The sequence below is a fragment of the Lepidothrix coronata genome, unplaced genomic scaffold, assembly GCF_001604755.1.
Source record: "Lepidothrix coronata isolate B3197 unplaced genomic scaffold, Lepidothrix_coronata-1.0 Scaffold144, whole genome shotgun sequence".
Taxonomy (NCBI): Eukaryota; Metazoa; Chordata; class Aves; order Passeriformes; family Pipridae; genus Lepidothrix; species Lepidothrix coronata.
The window spans coordinates 988,732-1,007,496 of NW_016690324.1; the positions used below are offsets into that span (position 1 = coordinate 988,732).

The 18,765-nt window shown below is 41.3% G+C and overlaps 1 protein-coding gene across 1 annotated transcript in view; it reads left to right on the forward strand.

The window, feature by feature from the left end:
• ADAMTS2 (ADAM metallopeptidase with thrombospondin type 1 motif 2) overlaps positions 1-18,765 on the forward strand; it is a 173,761-nt gene that overhangs the window by 59,739 nt on the left and 95,257 nt on the right. The window contains exon 3 of the mRNA XM_017828007.1: positions 2,736-2,895. Coding sequence (XP_017683496.1) covers positions 2,736-2,895 — 160 coding nt within the window. The remainder of the gene's footprint in view (positions 1-2,735; positions 2,896-18,765) is intronic.

An 18,765-nucleotide genomic window follows, 5' to 3' on the forward strand; every position in this document is an offset into this window, starting at 1 on the left:
AATAACAAATCAGCCCTTGTAATTATCCTGCAAGACTGTTGTTATGCTGCCTCACAGGTGGAGAAATGGAAGTAAAGAGGTTAAATGTCTTGCTCAAAGCAGCAAGGAAATGTGTGGTGGAGACTTTCAGGAGCCCCACATATTTCTTAATGAATCATTTATAAGTGTGGTTATATTATTAGGCAGTTGACTTGACCTGTGGATTGCTGTAGGAATTCTGCCTTGCTATCTAAATGAATTTTCTTCTTAAAATCTTGAAAAAGCCATTTTTTCTTTAATTATTTCATGATGATATGTTGGCTAAATCAAAGGCCGTGTAGGACACACAATACATAAAAATACGTAATTCTTGAACAGTTCAAACACACATTCTTTCCTAATAATTCCAACCAAAAATAATTGATATGTTTCTCAGGTGCCACCTTCAGCTTCTCAGGAGGGAGAATTCACTCTGACCAGCTGTTTTCATTTCCAAAAGGCCACCATGCCCTGGAAGCTAAAGTTCGCCTATAACAGTTGAGCTTCTGCCTAATCACTTCAACTACTGAGTGTAGAAGTTGCTTATCTGTTAATATTCTTAGAAGATCTAAATTCCTCCAACTCCCATCAGTATTCCCTGCTGCATACAGTGTACAGTAGCATTTTTCCCAGTATCCTGAATTATGGTCTGCATTCCAAACTAAGGTCTGCTTAGTTAACACTAGGTTTAATGAACCCAGAAATACATAGGAACCTGTGCACAACCATGCTTTTTTTTTTTTTTTAACTTAGAAAAAACAAAATCACATTTTTTTTTTCACTACAGTCAAACTCTCAGTGTATTTCTCCTGGGCATATGTATGGTGTTTGCATCATACCCTGTGCAGCTGAGATTGCAAATGTTTGTTCCTTCTTGATCTTTAGTTGTGCATTTATAAAAAGATTTCAGGATTTCTGGATATAATACTTAATATCCAGAAGAAGTGTGTGTGTATAATGCAATTGGAATACACATTAAAAGGAGGGTAACATCACCTCTGAATTTTTCGTGTATTACATTTTACAGCAAAAGATCAGCTTTTGTCTCTCTGGGTTCAGTACTTATTTTCTTGGTTGTTTTGGCTTCCTTGAACCTACTGAGCCTGTCTCACCTTTTCTATGTCTGATGTGGAATCTAAATTAGATAAGAAGAAATAGGACATGATTTCAAATTCAGTTTTCTCTATACAGGCAGGATGGCATCAGTTTAAATTGCTTCGATATAATTTTGCCTCTTTAATCCTTCCTCTTCAATCTGTTTTTGTATACATTATATATATGAATTCTGGGACTGGAAATCTTGCCTAATGTAAGTTAAGACATGACAGATGAACCTGACATTTTTCCAAGGAGGGAACTAGTGAACATACTGTATTTATAGCAGTAGGAATGTAGTTTGCTGCTTGTAGAAGAAAAATATGTGTTGTATGAGAACTTTAGTGCGGGGTTATGAGAAGAGTGTTTAGATGATACTTGTTTCAAGTGAGGATTCTGGGTTCAAAGGAGCCAAAACTGGTTCTCCTGAAGCTTGAGACAGGCCTTCAGCAAATGAGGAATTTAGGCTCCCAGAAGCTCAGATAGCAAGATGAAGTGTGTCACAGTGTTGAGGTGTTCTCCTGTGTCCAGCTTAGAACTCCAGTGACTTCAGGATCATCAGTGGGCAGAGAGGGAAAGAGCGTGATGAAGGAGCTTCTGAAGGTTGGATCTTGAGCTTCTCTCAATAATCATCTGAACAATTTCATTCATGTCATTAGCAAGACTTTCTGTCTACAAGCTGAGAGTTCATTAGTTTGAGTTCTCAAACATGGATGTTCAAATATATACAGAAAAATTGATTCAAGCCAACCATCTCTGCAAGCAGCTCTTGGCTGCTGTGATCTTCTGCAGTAGGGCAGGACTGCAAGAGGAGACAAACCCAAATCATCCAGGTACCCAAGTTACTTCACCTGCATAAAGATGATGAAAAGTCTCTTTCTTTTTAAAGTTTTCAGTCTTTATGAGGGTTTCTCCTGAACACAGTGAAAATTGCTTGGATGATATTCCTTAGGGGTGCTCTGTAGAAGTGCAAATTTCTTTTTTCATACCAGAATATCTGGTCCAGTCTGTATAAGATTTATTTTTTAACAATGCACTACTGACACTTTTTTAAAACTAGTTGTGGCTAATTCTTGAAAGATTATTTTGTTGACTGAACCCTTTGTGTCAAGGGGGGAATAATCACAAAGCTTATCTGCTTGCAAGTAAGACGTAGTATTTTTCCATCCTGCTCCTGAACAGAAAGGCTGACTCTACTTTTTTTGACTAGAACTGCACATCAGGACCAGCTTATGGCATGAACTGATCCTTTATTTAGCAGAAATAGTAAACACTGGGGTAGTCTGGGCTTGATGGATAGCTAAGGTCATCATAACCTGCATTTTAGCTGGTTTTTAATGGAGAGGGTATTTCCTAGACAGATTCTTAAACCTATACTTCACTCATGTGGCTCAAGGAGAAGTCCTTTAGGCTCAGGGTTGTACCTTTTGTCCTTTCTTGTCAAGCTGGGGAAGTGATGCTTCGTTTTGCTCTAATAAAGAATTCACCTGGTTTCCTTTCTGCATCCTAATTGCTCTCCAGGGAGCACTAAAGTGTGCTTAAGCATATTGTAACTGTTTACTCACAACGCCTGCTGTATGTGCAGTAATGCCAAGTGTTCCGTCTCTGCCCTGTCCCTACAGGCTGGCATGATCCGCACGGACAAGGACGAGTTCTTCATTGAACCTCTGGAGAAGGGGGCCCGGGAGGAGGAGGAGGGAGGAGGCAGAACACACGTGGTCTATCGCAGAGCAGCTGCCAAGAAGCAGCTTCCTATTGAGAATGTGGATACCCTGTATAAAGGTAAGGCAAGCTGATGTATAAAGTGTAGCTGAAGGCAGGTAGCCAGTGTGATCTGCTACCTCTGGCTTTTGTATCCTTGAGAATGAAATGTGTTCTTCTCCCTCCAAGGATGAAAAAGTGTGTAAGGAGTTGAACAGTTTACCTGGATAAGCAAACATTGTAGCAGCCAAAACCATCTCCAGGATGGTGGAAATGACTTTGCTTTAAAGAGTTTCCTTGGCTCCAGAGACAGCCAACATAAAGTTGTGTGTCCCACTGAGTCCCCGGGTGAGAGCAGAAGAGGGGGGTGGTGGATGACACAGCAGTGCAGAGGTGCCTGTGCTGGGGGCAGGTGGCACTGCTGGCTTGGCAGAGGCTGTGCTGGAAGGCTGCAACAAGGACACCAAGGCTAATGTGGTACATGGGCTTCTCACTGAGTGTCTTTGCTGGGCTGGATTAATCCCAACAGGGAATAACGGTATCTCCAGTATGAACACAAACTGTCTTGATTTATTTATGTGCTACCCAGTGTGGAATTTAACGTATTAAGTATGTGATAGACAGTGATGGAATAGCAGGAATTAAACATAAACACCAATTCTATGCAGTGTTTTCTATTTGTCTGATAACTGCTTGGATATTGCATCCTTTTTTCTAAATAAATAAGGGATGCAAATCTGGTAAGTAGATGTTTTGACAGCTGATGTTAACACTGAAATTAACTGGGTCATTTGAGTGGAAACAACAAAATAGCTACATTTTTGTTCCAAATGTGTGTACCAAACTGCAGAGTTATTTGTCACTCATACCCTAGTATTATCTTATTTCAGTATAATAGGTTTTCAAGTACAGGAAGGAAGGAACAGAGAGCCAGAGAGGTGAAGCACTGAAATTAGGGTCATGTGAACAATAGAAGTTTCTCAGTGTTCAAATGGGAACAAGGATTAAAAAGAAAGCAAGCAATAGCATTCAACCAACCTTTTTTTTCCACCTTGGAAATAACCCATGTAATTTTGTGGCTGACACAGTGCTGTGGGGAGACTCTTCTGGTTGCCTTTGTACTCACTGTGGAGCAGAGCTGGGGAATGCAGGAGTCTGAGAGCCACAATCCCAGAAGGATTGGATGGTAGATAGGATGGAAGTTGCTCTATTAGTAGACTTTTATAAAAATATTGCATGTTGGAAAATATCAGCTGCTCACTGTGCTTCCTCCTAAACAAAAGAGACTTGATTTCGTTCACACCTTATGGCAGTATTTTTGGTTTTGGATGGTAAATATTCCTCAGGAGTAGGAGTCTGGTACACAGCAAAGTGTAAACTGTAGATCAGCTCCAGTTATTGGCATGCAGTACCTGCGAGAGGAGGCTCTGACAGCAGTGTCTGAAAACACCCCTCTCAAGTGCTGTGTGGCTTCTCGAGGAGCTGAGGGTGGCACTGCCCGCCCTGCTGGGCAGCAAAGCCACACACCGTGTCTGATGCCAACAGACTTCCGTGTCTGTCACCTCACTTGCACAAGGGCTGGAGTTTGCAGGCTCTGGTACAAAGGCACAGAGTAATCAAAGCCTTCAGCCAGCACTGGGGGGTTGAACAGCGAGGCTGAACTCATGCGGGCCGGGCTGAGACGTAGCAGTGACCTTGTCTGGATCAGCAGGAGTTGGGGATAGGTAGGAATAGTTGTGACAGTTCACATTTTAAAGTAAAGAAATATTTAGTAATCTAAGTAGTCTTCCTTTCTACCCCACCATCTTTTGATTGTAAACTTACAGATTAGTTTTCATTTTGGAAATAACCTACTGCAGTGCAAAGGGGATTTTTTTTCCATGCAATTCTTTGCCTTTAACAAAGAAAGTGAGCAGGCACTCCAAAATGGTCTGTTCTCTACTTTTTATTAAACCTGGCTTCCCACCTCTGACTTGCTCTAGGCAACAGGCACGGAAAGGACGTGCTTTCAGAAATTGTAATTTTATTTCCCAGTTTGTCTCTTTACAGAATGCATTGAGTTTTGGTTTAACAAACATCAAAACATTTAGTGACTGGGTGTTGAGAAGGGTGCTGTGCTGCGTGTTTCCATAGTGCTCTAAATTGATCGATGGGCTGATTTAGGAAATACTTAGTAGGGCACTTTCAGCATGCTGTATCTATTAAAAAAAAAAAAAAAGAGGTTAACCAAGAGCACTCCCCCTCTTCCAACATCCCTGGAGACAACTGCATTGTTGCCAAATCCCATAAATTTACATGTGATGAATTGTAACACTTGGACTATTTTTAAAGGTCCAGCCTCCAGGAATCTTATGAATATGTGATGATTTTTTTTTTTTCCCTAGGTAAGCTTCTGGTTCTTTTAACTGTTGAAAAAAATCTTTGGTTTCTGGCTGTGTAAATATTTTAAGGTAATGAGTAACACAAAGTTATGTATTCCATAGTTTTTAAGACAGCATCTTTCAAAGTCCCATGATATGTTAATTTAATCCCATGATTTGGGAGGGGATTGTGAGTCATGATTTTTGAATGTTTCACTTTGGATAGATAGATACAAATTCCTTATAAATATTTCTATTTCTGGCACTCTTTTCACAAGAAATAGGACAAGATGTTCTCTCCCCAGTGAAACAGGAGGGGAAGGAATGGAAAGCTCCATGAACTTGGAGTTGGGTGGGTCAGTTGTCATTTCAAGGGTTTGGGTCTGCAGTGAGCAGTGGCCACGCTGGACCTCACACAACACAAGGCTTTGGGGTTTACTGCTGAATGTAGTTTTTTTGTTGAGTAGTTTGTTGAAGAACTTGCTACTCATCTCAACATGCATCTCCCATGGCTGCCCAGGCAGACACCTCCAACATGGAGCTGCAGGACAGCAGGAGAGAGGCCCCTGAAGCTGATGAACAGCTGAACTTCCCAGAAGACAACCAGAACTAATGGAAGATCCATTGACTGGTTGTGAGTGTAAATTCACCAAAAAAAAAAAAAAAAAAAAAAATTTTTTTTTTTAAATTTTCTTTCCACACCATGGAAGTAAACTCTAATTATGTCAACAGATACGGTGAGGTGAACCTGATAGCAGGGTTATTCGAGCATTTTCCATACGATGCTGTCTATATTTTAATATTATAGCAAAAGAAATTGAGATTTTATTCCATCTGTTTAAAAAATATAAACAAACAAACCCCACAACCTCCTAAACCCTGGTGGGATCAAGGCATGCATCTAGTTTTGTGAAGGCTCTGCTGACGTGCTGGGTTTTGAGCAGTGGAATGTCCTGGGAAGGATCTGCCCTGAAAGGAGTGGCAGAGCTCTGCTCTGATTTCAGACTGTGCCAGGTTTGCTTCTGCATTTACATAAAACGCTATCAGAATATCGGGAAACGTAAATAGTTGTTTTGGCAGCCTGAATAACTTGTTTTGACTGGTGTGGGATTATCTGGTGTTGGCGAGAATGACAGAGTATGGGGTGTAATATTTCTGCCTCCTCTTCCCCTCTCAAACAGTACCATTTGTCAATGTACTGGAAAAATGTAAGCATCACGTTTTAGGGAAGTAATAATCTTCAGCAGAGTAATACTGTGTGGGTCTGTGTGAGGTCAATACAAATTAGGCTAATTGTTTCAGAAAGAGAAATATTTTCATGTAGTGGCTGAAGTATTGCATGTATGGCGAGAATAAATTCTATTTTTTCTGGCGACTGCTCTTACTGCTTGCATGCATATAATAATTTATCTTCCTCTAGATAAAAATAAGCAGCATGTTGAAAATATTTTAATATTTCCAGTTGAATTCCTTCTTACAAACATGAAAAATGTTGCTTCGTAGCAGTAAAACTAGCTACATAATAAAACTGGAATTAAATAGATGAGCTAGAGTAGGTTGGTTTTTTTCTTAAATGTTTGGATGTTAAGTGAAGACCTGGTAAGTATTTGATTGATGGCTATGATGAGGTCTGGAAAGCCAGCTTGATTTTTTTGTCTCTAAAGACAACCTGATTATCAGGCTTGTAAGCTTTAATATCACATTTCCCCAGCTAAATTACTGTGTCTGTTACGTTGATCAGCTGAGAGGAAATGGTTATACTAAAACTTCCTTAAGGTTGGCCTTTTCTCTCAAAATCATTGTTTAAATATGGTGCTCTGAGTTTTACTGTATTGCTTGATTGATGAGAAACAGAAACTCAGCTTTAGTGACAGTTTTATTTACTGTGCAGATGAAAGATGACCTTAGCCAAGAACAGTTTATTACCGAGGAAGACAGCAAGGTAACTCCCCAAATGTGCTTAAACCAGGAAGTTGCTGTTTCTGCAAGTGCCAATTAAATCCCTTGGAATGGCCAAACCCAATCTGACACAAGTCCTGTCATGAATAGGCTGTGGGCTGACAGGGTGGACAGACAGACTCACAGCCTCTGCTGGAGACTTGTGACCTCTTCCTGTGGCAATACTTGCCACTGCTGGTGGTCAGACCTGCAGAGGGGAAGTGGCTTGATGCTGAATGATGTGATCGTTTTATGTGACCCTGTGATGCACTTTTTGGGGCAAACCCCATAATTTTAAGTGGGTTTTTTTTGTTTGTTTGTTTGTTTTTTGTTGGTTTTTTTTGTTGTTGTTGTTGTTTTTGTTTGTTTGTTTTTGGTTTTTTTTGTTTAAATTCTGTTACTGTTTCCTTTTTTGATGTTGAGGGTGCTAACATCCCCCTGGCCATAAGAATATACCAGTCAGATAAAAGGACAGAAATAAGTTGCTGCTTCTACTCAGCAGTGGTGGCCAACTCCTTTCTGACAGACACCCAAACCTCATCGGGGCAGAGCTGGTCCTCAGTCCTGTCATTGGCATCTCCTGCCCCTCCATGAAGCAAAAGGGCAAAAGTCTCTCCTTCTCATCCTACTGGGACATTCAGGAGTCCTGAGGGGTTAGAACCAGTTCAGCAGGAGAGAAATCCAAGCAAATTTAAGCCGAAACAACCCAAGCCTCCAAGTTTTTTGAAAAGATGAAAGTTAAAAATATGATAAAGTTGTAACAACTCAGTTGCCAGAGCTTTGCAGGTTTTGGAGATGATATTTCAGAGGGAGACTCCTCCATCATAGTCCATCAAACTGTCAATGCCATTGATTTACTAATGTATTTAAATTACTTTTTAGAAACCAACGTGCATCTGGTGTATATTTTTCTGGATTGCCTGAAATGACACTCAGATTGGCTGCTGCCTGGCTGGTTGCCATTCTAATTTACAGAAACTTTCCTGGTTACCTTTGCAGGGGAACAGTTCCTTCAGGAAACTGAAGTTTCTCCAAATCCAATCAATATTTCCTCTCAGCCTGCACTCTTGCTGATTAATTACTGCTCCCTTATTTTGCAGTCAGTAAGGCTCTGACGACAATATTTTTTGTCTCCTTCCTACATCATCTGTGCATGATAAATACATCTGTCTTTCTCTCCTGTCTTGGGTTTTCTCTGAATTCCACATTGCAGATTCATTTTCTGGGGATTTTCTGGGAAGAGGAAGATTGAGAATTCAGCTGCAAATCAACTTTTAATAAGAAGCAAGGGCATGCACTCATGAGAAGAGAAGTCTCTAGGGAGTGGTATTAGGCCATGGGATGTCACCCTTCCCAACCATCTTCACTGCAGCTGATGGAGCAGTTCTTTGCTAGCACAGGCAAATAAGATCCTTACAGCAATTTCAGTAAGAAATTTTAGGATGAATCTAAAGGTTTCTACTTTCATAGCGGTGCAGTAAATCATCTGGGATGATTAGGTGAAGGCTAATGAACAATGCTCTTACTTGTGCTCGATGGGAAATGCAAGGAATAGCCTCTTTTTCTCTGGAGCTGATGGAGTTTTCTGCCATGGACCTCCTTGGTGGGTGGCCTTAGCTGGGCCACAGAATGGTGTCAGGTAAAAAATCAACCCTTCCAGTGCTTCTGGGATAGTTTTCTTTTGCCTGGAAATAAAATTACTATGAAAATAATTGATTTTTTTTTTTAAATACTAGTAATGTTGCTAAATTTTTTTGAAGGGGAAGTGCTCATGTAATTACAGATGTGTGGTGATGCAGATACATACTGGGACCACAGTAAAGGTGTGTGGGCTACTTGTACAGTGGGCTTTTTTGAATTTTGGAGTGCTTTGGGAAGTATGTTGCATCTTCATTTTTCTTTTAATTAAACATCTTTTTCCAGAGTGTCTAATTTGCTTCCAGAACAGTTGAACATTCATCAAATACTTTCTCATTATTATTTCTTAGTGATATCAAATCCGTAGTTGCTGCAGCACAGTTTTGTTTCACAAGGAACGTAAATCCTCTTGTACAGAGGTAAAAGTTGGTGGGGTGTCATGGAGCTGGAGTGGAGAACTGCCACATGGCCCACTCTGTTTTGGGTTCCTGGCACTGAACTGTCATCTCCCTATCCCACACACCCCATCAAACTGTAATAAAACGTTGCTAAACCATTACTATGTTCCTGGAATACAGGAACATAATAATAGTATGTGAAGAAGCTCAGTTTCTGTATTTGTTCCTGCCTTTCTCATTAGGCAGTTTGGGATCCACGTAGACTTCAAGGAAACACTTCAGTGCAGGCTTAGCTTTGAGCAAGTACTTAAGTCAAACTGATTTCAGTGAGATTCAGATATGTACCTTAGGCTAAATGTTTTTTATTCTGGCTGGTTTCTGTTTTAGTTACGAGGCAAGTTACCAGAGCAAGTTACTTCCATTCAGATATGCATCAATTACAGGTGAATGACTTAATTATTTGTGCTTATTTAAATATCACAGATTTGCATGTATTGTTAGCTAATGTAAAAATAAAATTAATTCTCAGCTGATGAGTTCATTTTAGTTTCTCTGCTAAATTCAAACTCTGTAAGGCTCTCCAAAGTGATGGCTTGTGAACAGCTTACAGCCTGGAGCGGAATATTATCAAATATCGGTAAATGTAACAAAATTATAATAAAGCTGATATTGGTCTATAAAACAACAGTTTCCAGTTCTCCTGCAAAGTTTTTGTGAGAAGCTCTGATGAAAGTATAGGGAAAGCACTCATTTTACTTTTCACATCCTTCTATCAATTAATTAAGCACTGTGGGTGTGTGAAACTGAGGTTGATTAATCACTCGGTTCTGTTTACATTTAGTCAACACTTGTTTGCTTATAGATACATTTATAGAGACAAAAACTTTTCAACAGATTTCATTAAAGTTCATTTTAATTCTTGCTTCTAATATCTCACACATTGATCTCACAGCCCTTAATGAATTTAGCCTCTCAGCCTCCTGGGAGGAAAGAGAGAACAAAATATTTGCCTTTTGGACAGGAGTAACACCAACCTTGTTTTCACTGGAAGCTGATCCAGTTTCTTGCTGGTAATAGCCCAGTGTAAGAGCAGAGTTCACTGGAGCAGCAGTTGGTAAGTCAGACCTGGCCCCCAGAGCCCCAGCTCGCCTACATGAGGGTGTGCAGCCGCCCACAGGCGCGTGAGGAGGCTTTACTTATGAAAATGTATGTGCACACCCACATGGTTTCTGCAATTTCACATTTACTGCTGTGTTTTTCCGTGAAGTGTCATCCTGTTGGGGTTTTGTTTATTTACAAGCTGTGTTCGTGTTGTCCAACCTGCTGAGAAAAACAGAGCATGGCAAGGATCCAGTAGGTCCTGCCAGGCTCAAAGAGGGAGAAACTTGTTCACAGAAAGACCTTAATATTCTGCCTTGACTAACTGAAAGTGTTCTGGAACCCATATCTCTGTTTAGGAAATGGATTCTGAAACTGAGAATTCAAAAGTATGGGTAGCATGTAGTGTTTGCTGTTTTGTACCATGGGATTCAAACCCTGTGTTTAATAACAATACACAAAACAGCATCTGGTAGGCATCACTGAAATAAGCTCTGGTAGAAAATGCCGATAAACGTTTTCAGTTTAAAATGTTTTCTGACTAAAAGCGGCATAAATTTTGCCTGCTGTCCTTGATAATGATGATACAGTGATTTGATCAGGCTGTAATATCCAGGCATCATCAAATGAAAGCAATGAGCAAGCCCAGAGCTGCAAGGGAGATGGATATCCTTCAAACATCTACATCTCTTGCAACAGAAGAGCCACATGTGAGGCCCTGTGAAGAGGTCCAAGGATTAAAAATGTATTCCATCTGGTTCTGACTGTTCTCAGCTGTGTGAAATGTGCTCCTCACGGGCCAGCCAGGGAGGCAATGCTGTGTGCTGGTGTCTCAATGCTTGCAGAAGTGGCACTGGAAGGGTCTCTGCATTTATGGTGCTGTGAGACCCAGCTGGAGAATGAGAAACAAATTGCTTTGTCTTTCTCTGCACTAATTTAGTTCAGGGTCGCCACCATACACCAAACACATCCCTACAAGCTCTGTTACCTGTGAGCTCAATGCTGGTTTAAAGGAGAGTCTTTCAGTGCCTCAGAGCTGGTGCTGCATAGACAGTTGTCACCAGGCTCCTTCAAGCCACTACCTGTTTCTTTAGCTGGCTGTGTATATGGTAAGTTGTGCATCATATAATATATTTAATCACTGCATTATGGACTGTTCCCTTTAAAAGCCGTTCTTCCCAGTGCCCTAAAATCATCTCCCAGTGTAGCCAGAGCTGTTTGTCCTGCCTCCCTTCATCTTTGCAGTCACAGGTCCCACAGTGCTGGGGGAGCTTAGCAGTGCAGACACTGCTGCTCACCAGTACTACTACTGGGTGAACTGGCAGAGGGACTTCTGCCTTTTGAAGACAAGAGGAGAGGAGGATGCAGCTCTTGGGGCTGGATTCTGCCCCTGGTGTGTGCAGGTGCAGAGATGAGCAGGGAAGCTCATGCCTCTTTGATGTTTATGCTTTAGCAAGGCATGTGTTCTGCTCTGTGGGAGGCTGGGTAGTACACCTGTAGTAACCCGGTGGTTGGTATGAATTAGGTGCCTGGTCTGCACAGCCTTGGTTTATAGCTGCAGCCTGTGTTGGGTAATAACTTTCTGCAGCTATTTTGTAACTCTTGCTTGGGACTGCCTGGACTTCCTAGGTAAAAATAACTTTCTCTAGGAAAAGCAAGCAACCGTAGTGTTAACTTTCATTTCAACTAGTGCAAGGCTCCTTTCCCCCGTGCCTCCCTGAAATTCTGAAAGGTAAGAGGGTTTTAGCCTAGGAAAAAAACAGTAACATTTCTGATTTCAGTTGCTTTCAATCTGCAGTTTGGTAACAGTAGTAAGTGAATTTCTTCTTGGAAATTTGTGCTTTTCTGTAGAGCAGAGACACTGTTTTGAAACAGTGGGATAAGTGGGGTAAGGCAGTAGCAGAAACTGTTACTGCAAACTGTGAGCACAAAGTCCGATTTTTCTAAATGATCATTTTAAAAATGATTTATAATTATTTTTCAAAATATTTTGTCCCAAACTGTGTAGAGCATGAAGTCTCACGTGCACGCTTGCTGGTAATAGTTTGAATTTAATTGTCTTTGCTCCTTTGAATATAAACCTCAGGAGTCATTTTACCTAACATTCACATATTAGGTTAAAAATGTTCTGTCAGCAGGATTGTCTTGGATCATGATGTACTTTCAAGCCAAACAACAGTTATTTTGTTAATACAGAGGTGCCTTCTTGGATTTGAACCATTCCTGATAAGGACCCACATGTGAGCAGTGGCCACGAGCTGCTTCACTGACTTACATCACATCTCAGGTGTGGATGATGCTCTTACCTAGTTTGATCCCCATGGCACTGCCTGCACAAACCTGCATCCTGATACTCTCTTACTGAAACTTTGCTATTCTAGTAAGACCAAGGGCATGGTTTGGTAATTGGTTTAAACCAATCTAACGCTCTGCTAATGAGAGACCAGTCCTCCTTTTCACTGGCCGCAGTCTCCTGTCAACTGTTGCTGTCTGAGCCACATTGCTGGAAGGGATGCAGTCACCAGCTGGAAACTGCTGGATGTTCCAACAACACCAAGGCAGGCAACTGAATCACTACATTGCTTTCCTCACTGCTCATGGAGACCCTGTGCTCTGTTGGCTGTGTGTCTCAAAAGAGACCCCCAGAGAGTGGCACCTGGTTCTGCTGTCCACCTGCCCCATCCCTGTGCAAAGGTTTTGTAGACCAACGTTCATTTTCTGTGTAACGTGGTTGCACAGCTCACGGAACTGTGGTGTCTGTTAATGGGTTAAATACCTAACACTTCATTTTTCAGCAGGTTCTTTGATTAAAAGCCTGAGACACATCTTTGCTCTTCCTTTTATCTCTGAGTTTTTGTGCAGTCACTTGCTTGTTCCAGCTCTCTGTGTGTGCTCGGACCATCTGGCACAGCTCGGCTGCCCGTCAATGTGTGCTGCTTTCAAGGAGGAAAATTATTAATCACAATCTGGACGGTGAGGGGGTTAGGGATTGCTTTTATTTCCACTGCAGAGCTGGCAGTTCCACAGGTAGGTAGTTCTTTAGGGAAGAACTACCCTTTGAGGAAAGGTGGCCAGAAATGCTGAAGGTCCAGGTGTAAGGGAGGAGCCGGGAGCAGCGGTCCTTGGCGCCTCGTGCTGCAGGAGCCTCACGGTGCTGAGGATCATTTTCTTTAGCACTGCTGGGCTTCAGACAGTTGTCCTTGGAAACAAATTCATTTCCCTGGGCTTTGCTCCATTTTGCAAGGTTTGGTCACTACAGACTGTCAATTTTAAGAGACATGGATTATTTTTTTTTGCTGGTAACCCTAATATTTGAACATTGCTTCAATAATCACAGCTTTGTAAACATTGGAGTGATTATTTACAGAACGCTTCAGGAAGGATTCTTTTATCCAAAGAGTGAGTTGCACATAAGACATGCTCAGTTCTAAAAGTAACCTGAAAAGACAAGCCTAATAGTGGTTTCTACGAACAGCCACCTGTGGGGACTCTTTAGACTTGTAATCCTGTCGAGTATCTGTGCACTTTGTGACCATGTCTGTTTGCCTGTCAGGGAGATCCTTTTTCCTGTGGTACATGTGGAGGCATATTGCAGTTGTTGAAGGCACTTGCTGATTGTGAATGGTAAGAGACACTGAAAAATGTTTTCTGCCTGAAGCAGCTGCCTCCAAAACGCCCATCCCTGTGCCTCCTTCAAAAACCACCTTGCAAACTTAGCAGGAAAGTCAGCAGGGAAAGTTTACTTTGCTGCTGAAAGGATTTTTTTAACTTTTAAATGAATATGAACCACTGCTTTATTTTCTCTCTCTGGTCTCTTTTTTTCTTTTTTTTTTTTTGGTAAGTATCTTAGAAATAAATGGGTGATGTGGCTTAAGTGACAAGGTGTTTTGAATGAGTCTTTGGATGTGGGAAGTCACGACATTTTGGAAACGTCATTTTTCCACAGATCAGCAAACCCAGGTCACTTCATGGGAAAGCATCTGGTGTGACTGGCAGCAACAGTAACTAAATAGTGACATGAGAAACTGCCCTTGCCTGACTATTCAAATACATGAAATTAGCAGGCACTGAGAATTACATCTCATGAGCTGTGTTTTGTTGTTGCTGAGTGGGCAGCAATTCTGTTTGTCTAATTGAGCTTCACTGTATCAGTGTTCAGAGTTCATTCATCCTACTGCATTTCTTTCTATCTAGGGTTTTCCTCTTTTAGAGACACTGTTATATATAGTAATGAACACACTGCAGTTGTGCATGCCTTTTTCCCTGTGGAGTAGGGCAGAAGTTTGGATCTGATTTTATAGCATTCTCGTACACATTTAGTCACACTGAAACTGGGTATGCCAAACCCTAGATATTTGGGGTTTGAATCTATTTTTAGGGTGGCTTTTAAAGCAGACTTTTTTTCCAATACATCAAAAAATGGATTTCATGGAGGTTGGGAAAGCAAACCTTTCAGGAACCTGATCTTAAAATGATGAGTTGTCTAAAGCCATATATTAAATCTGGGCTTTAATCTCTGTTCACAGGCTCACTGGCCATTACTTCTGCCAGTTCAATGTAGCCTTTTCCCAGTCCCTCTTCAGAAAGTGTTGACTAAAGAGCAGGCTGAAAATCATACATGTTAACTTCATATTCTGCTTGCAAGCTGAAGTAATTTTTGCTTTGTTCCTCTTAAAATAGAGCCTCTGGAGACTTGTTAAACTATGAAATGGTTACAGAAAGCAGCCCAAAGGCTCTAGCTAAGGGTATTAAATGTCCTAGGCAGCATGAAAATGCTGCTCTATCTCCAGTGGAATAAAACATAACAAAGGGAGAAAATCTGATTTTGAGTCACTGTAAGATGACTGGAATATAATTTCTAAATATCCAGGTATTTTTCTAGGATATCCCAATTAAATGTGCGCAGAGAAACGGATGGTATTGACATTTCCATGGCAACCCATTGTAGCATTTCAGATATTGACCTGCAGGTCATATATTACTGAAGAAGAATATTTTTGAAAGACTGGTAAAATCTGTCAGTCTACTGCAAAATGTACAGGCAACAAAATGCAGATGAGAAAACAAAATGTACAGGCAACAAAATGCAGATGGAATAAAATCTGGACTTAAAAGTTAAGTGGGGGTTTTGTTTAGGACTCCGCTGGTGGTAACATCAAGTGCCAGCCCCAAGGGGTTAATTTCTGCCATTTTTTTGGCTCTAGGTTTGGTTTGTGTTTGTGGCTGAATGTGGGATAGAGGTAAGATAATTGTAAAAATGTTTTAGCAACTCCTATTACGCTTGTATTAGAGGTGCTAACAGACTTTGGGAGAGCCTGACGTGGCTGCCTTCGTGCTGCTCGTACGCTGGTCCTTGGTAATGGTGGTGGAATATGGGTGGGAAGGGCACATGGCCTGAATTAGCTAAGCCTTAGATCTCTGTGGAGGTGTCTACTGGTCCATAATACTCCCTGACCCTCTTATCAGGTGTCCTGAAGGGAATTAAATGTTCTTTTGTGTTGCTGAAACCCTCGTGAAAAGCACTGGCAAAGGGCAGAGTGTTCCTTGCAGTGAAACTGGTGTGTCTCGGCTCTGAAGATTTGCAGCAGATCAGATTGATTGCACTGGTAGGATTTACAGTCCTTATGGGCCTCAGGTCAGACAACTGGAAAGCCTGATTGTCTCTGAAGTGATGGCGGGGGCATTTCCAAGAATCTCTGGGAGAAAGAATCCCTTAGCTAAGAGGCCACATTTCTTCCTTAAGATTATTTCTTTTCAATTTTTTTTAAGTTTTTTAAAGGAGATCTTGGAGTCTTTGCAATGTGAGATGGAACTGTACTCCCACCAAATAAATTACAGTGTCTCTTTCAAAATCCCCGTAGGCAACGCGTGCTATGCGATAGCTAATTCTCACAGACCTTATACGAATGAATTTTCTGGGAACTGCCTTTGTAATAATAAATTACTGGTTGGCAAGTGTATAAGGTTCAGCCGAGCCATGCACTTGATCCCGTTCACACTGATTTTAATGGAAAAGTTCCCAGTGAGTTTAGTGGGGGCAGACCCAGTGCAAGGCTGTGGGAAACTGGATGTCTGAATTTGCCTGAATTGCAAAGTGTCTTTGTCTGCTTCTGTTTTGATTAATTTTGTACCTTCTGGTTTCATGATTTACTTTAAGATCACTTAAATACATTGAAGCTAATCTGTAACTTGAGCATTGAGAATATGAGCTCTATATTCCTAATGATGGAGTGTATCTATGGAAATGATGGAATGGACCCAGGCATTCCTAATGAAGCTGTGCTACACAGGTGCTCACTCCCTAACACTCTTTTTATGTCTGTTGAGAGACAGCAACATCTTTCATTGTTCATGAAAAATTATCAGAGTCCCTTGGAAAGCATATTTCTTTCCCCCTGTTTTCCCACTGTACTGTTTGCATAGGTTGTATGCTTTGATGTGTTACTTTCCAGTTTCAGCAGATGTGCTTTCACCACTTAGGGCACAGACTTATGACAATGTCATACACATTCCCCTAATTTGGTCAGAATTCAGGCAGAGTCTTTTCCTGCTTTCAGCAGCTCGGTCACCATGAGATGACTTTTTTTCCTCCCCGCTTATGCTGTGTCAATACCCTTCCTCATGTCAAGAAACACATCTTTAGTTTCGACCAGTTCAACCAATTTGTCATTAATGAATCTGTTAAGAAGTTTCCAGATTATAAGTGACTAAGTTTATGTCTTGGGATTTCAGTGTTGTTCCTTTTTATTTTAATGAGCACTGTCTTTTTTCTATCACCTGGTCAGATATACCTTCCTCCAGTGTTTGTTAGATGCATTTGGAGCTGGGATGTAATTTTGTTAAGCTCTGTCAGTAATAATTGTGCCTCTGTTCCTCCTGGTGCTCTCTGATTAAATAGTTTTCTGAATATTCTTTGTACAGCTCTTTTTTGGGATATGCACTTCACTGTGCTCAATCTCATTGTTCCATTCATACTTTCTTTTTAATCCAATTTGCAGGAAATATATAGTGCCCTCCTTTCCCATAGTACTTTCCAAAAATCACTGCTTTGTGTTCATGTAGCAGTATCTTCTTTTCATCCCTCTGCTCCAATTTTCAGAAAACTTCTTGACTGATTTCAATAGTTCATTGAATTCACATGGGGCTGTGCTTCTGTACGTTTCTTAAGTTCACCAAAATATACTACAGTGTAACTGCAAAAAGTCTAAAATTTTGACCCCTCAGCTTTGTTGTTACTGGTTTGTCCTTCCAGTTCCTCTCTTTTTGTCTCATCCAGCTGAGCCTCTTCTTTTTTTTTTTTTTTCCCCCCAACAGTTAATTTGTCTAATATAGGTTTTCAGATGATGTCTTGGTGATTTTCATCTTTCCCAGATATCTTAGTGTCTTTCAGGCTTCTCATCCACATTTTCCAAGGAACCCATCATGTCCTGTCAGTATTTTAACCAGTGTATACCCAGATGCCATGTTGCTTGAGGTCTTTACTGCTCATTTTGTTTTCTCCCAATTTATAGTGAAATTTTTGGGAGACTTTGATATCGTGTTAGCATTTAGGAGAATTTCTCATTCATGGGCAAATTTGGCTCAAAACACAAATCCAAAAGCTATCCTTGCTCCCCAAATTCTAAAATATCCATTAAATCCAAGCAAAAGACCTCTCAGTTCTGATATAGCTTAAAAAGAAAGAAACACGCTTCCCTGGGCACTAACACCAAAAACACCCTGCAGCATTGGTCTCTCCCCGTTCTTCCAGAAGTCATTGAAATGTGCAAATACCTTTCTCACTTTCTTTATAATGAAGGTACATAGTTCACGTTTTTCAAAACAAGTTTCAAGTTCTTTGGATACCCAGGAAATCTACCGTCTCCAGCCTCTATAGAAAGGCTCTCGAGAAGATAAATTTATTGGTTTCAGGATCTGAAGGGAGAATCAATAAGGCATCTACAGACTTTGAAGCTCCTGGCCTGACCTCTGTATTCCCATTAGCCACTCTCCTCTTGTTTCTCCCCTCACAGTCACCTTAATGACAAAGTCAGTGTAAGCCCTTGGACTTCATTTCATTTCACGTTTTGCTCTTAAAAAAACCCACAAAGTGATTAACAGGATATTTCAGAAACACTGCCAAGAGCTCAGGGTGAATTTCCTTCCCTTGGAAGTGCTGAGCTTGGGCTGGAAGAGGAGGCTGCTGTGCAAATCCAGCTGGGAACTGCTCTCCTTTTGCAGAGGAAAAGGACACACAGCACTGCTGCGGGTGCTCCCATTGCTCCGTGCTCTTGCCCTTTGCAAGGAGACAACTCTTGTGCTGAGGGTATAGACACATGCCCTGTCCCTGATGGCTGAGGGGCTCTGTTGGCTCCTGGGCAGGCTGGGTGAGGACAGCAGCACAACTCACCTCATCCCTGAGGAAGAGCAGCTCTGGTGCACACTCAGTGTGATAGTTCCCTGCCAGGACGGTTGGTGGGCAAGGTGGAACGGCACGTAGTGGAGTGAGGAAGTGAGAAAGGAGTGCCATTTAGTGTCTG